The following is a 2478-nucleotide window of genomic DNA, read 5'->3' as shown; positions in this document are numbered from 1 at the left end:
TTGGAATCCGTGGGAGCGAATACTTCTTTGTTATTACGCCATTAATATTATCAAAGAACATTTTTATATTCTTTTTCAATGCAAACACCTAAATAACCTGATCTAGTTCTAATAAATGTCGAAGGAGGCAGGAAAAGTAGACGTGAAGAAAATCTCTAGGCGTGGAAGCTAAGGGAATTCACTGATTTCTACTAAGAATATGAGCGGTGGTGAGGGTGACCTGGTGAGGGTGACCTGATGAGGGTGACTTGATGAGGGTGACCTGGTGAGGGTGACTTGGTGAGGGTGACTTGATGAGGGTGACCTGATGAGGGTGACTTGGTGAGGGCGACCTGGTGCGGGTGACCTGGTGAGGGTGACCTGATGAGGGTGACTTGGTGAGTTCGACCTGGTGAGAGTGACCTGATGAGCGTGACCTGATGAGGGTGACCTGATGAGGGTGACCTGATGAGGGTGACTTGGTGAGGGCGACCTGGTGCGGGTGACCTGGAGAGGGTGACCTGATGAGGGTGACTTGGTGAGTTCGACCTGGTGAGGGTGACCTGATGAGCGTGACCTGATGAGGGTGACCTGGTGAGGGTGACTTGGTGAGGGCGACCTGGTGAGGGTGACCTGGTGAGGGTGACCTGATGAGGGCGACCTGGTGAGGGTGACCTGATGAGGGCGACCTGAAGAGGGTGACCTGAGTGTTTGTCTCTTCTTGAGGTGGACGGAGCAACATTCAAAGTACTTCGTAGAGAAAAAGTTGGATGCCGCCATGTATAAAAAAAAACCCTACGAAATAAGAATAGAATCAGTTATCTACACGAAATGCCTGAGATTCAGTCGTGTAAAATAAGAAAAGAAACTAAAGCAAGGACGACTAAAGTCAACATAAAATTTGTCAAAATGGCGATGAAGAGTGAAATTGGCAATAAAATGAAAATACATCTTTTTTTAAGGTAAATTTAATCTTTTGAGGTTTGTCTAAGCGAAGGCTGTATGAACTTCAACGCCCAAAATGTTGGGAAACGAAAAAAATACCATTACTTGTGCAGAAGCATTATCAGCAAAGCTTTAAATATAATATCATAATTTTTAAAGTCCCACTCATCAAAAGGATAATATCAGAACTAAATAATGAAGAAAGATAAAAAGAAGAAGGCTGGGAGGTTAAATAAAGCTTAATTACAACTAAAAACGTAGGCGGTTTGTCACTAAAAAAGTCAGCATTATATATATTTGAAGTTAATATACACACACACACACATATATATATATATATATAACCTATATATATATATATATATATATATATATATATATCTATATCTATATATATATATATATATATATATATATATATATATATATATATATATATATATATACTATATAAATAAATATGTATATGTATGTATATATATATATATATATATATATATATATATATATATATATATATATATATACATGATATAGTAATAATAATGGAGTATTAATGACAGAACAGAAAAATATTACTTCAACCCTTCCAAAGTTTCACTCAAGTTGGTGTTAAAACTACTTTATCATATTATGGCTATAAATTTAGCTCCGGCTGGCTTTCCCTTAATATAGCCAAAAATTATTCTGGAGCATTTTGACCAGATAATAAATTACCTGAAAAAGGAAACAGAGCAACTTGCTAGGGTAGTCATATTTTTTCACATTACGCATGAGATGGAAAGAGGTGAAGAGGATTAACAAATGTGACAATTTCACCCATTAATAACACAGATATATACCGTCATAAAAATCTGTTATGTCCTCCAATCACACACACACACACACGCACACACAAAGCTAAGGAGAGAGAGAGAGAGAGAGAGAGAGAGAGAGAGATACATGACGTTCATGGTTCTTGAATGACTAACACCTTTATGCGAATCTGCTCTAACCTTCAGCAATCCTTTAGTCGATCCCACGTAAGCCCCCAAATTACATCTGGGGCAGGTGTATTTATACAAGACTGAGGATCGCATTATTGGGCAGATTCTGTCTTTAAATTTAAAAAGTGACCCTATTGTGAAGGGATTCTTTGGTATTAGATGTCTTGCTATTTCTATGTGCAGACTTAAGATTACTTCAAATTTATCGTTTTGGACGTATGGGATACTGGCATAAGTTTCTTCCGTGCTGCTGGACTCCTGCTTGGGAGTGGGATAGTTTTTATATAAATTCTTGCAGTGTTTAAAGAAAACATGGGATGGAAACTGGTTATCAGTACAATATTTATACAGGAGCATTACTTCTTTACAATAAGAGTCCCACGAAGAGGTTAGAGTATAAGCCCGGTGGGGAGAGTAAATATTGCATGTATGTATATATATATATATATATATATATATATATATATATATATATATATAAATATATATATATATATATATATATATATATATATATATATATAAATATATAATATATATATATATATATATATATATATATATATAT

The 2478-nt window shown here is 35.7% G+C and overlaps 1 protein-coding gene across 1 annotated transcript; it reads right to left on the bottom strand.

The window, feature by feature from the left end:
• Positions 1 to 178: 178 nt before the first annotated feature.
• LOC136834062 (mucin-13-like) lies at positions 179 to 721 on the bottom strand. The gene has a single exon (XM_067096319.1). The coding sequence runs from the start codon at positions 719 to 721 to the stop codon at positions 179 to 181; it is 543 nt and encodes a 180-aa protein (XP_066952420.1).
• Positions 722 to 2478: the final 1757 nt, after the last annotated feature.

The sequence above is a fragment of the Macrobrachium rosenbergii genome, chromosome 53, assembly GCF_040412425.1.
Source record: "Macrobrachium rosenbergii isolate ZJJX-2024 chromosome 53, ASM4041242v1, whole genome shotgun sequence".
In the NCBI taxonomy this organism is placed as follows: Eukaryota; Metazoa; Arthropoda; class Malacostraca; order Decapoda; family Palaemonidae; genus Macrobrachium; species Macrobrachium rosenbergii.
The sequence above is the reverse complement of the archived record's forward strand: the minus strand, read 5'-3'. Positions and strand labels throughout refer to the sequence as shown.

Bases quoted from the DNA above. Each gene is read 5' to 3' on its own strand.
- LOC136834062 (XM_067096319.1), bottom strand. From the start codon at position 721: ATGTTGCTCCGTCCACCTCAAGAAGAGACAAACACTCAGGTCACCCTC.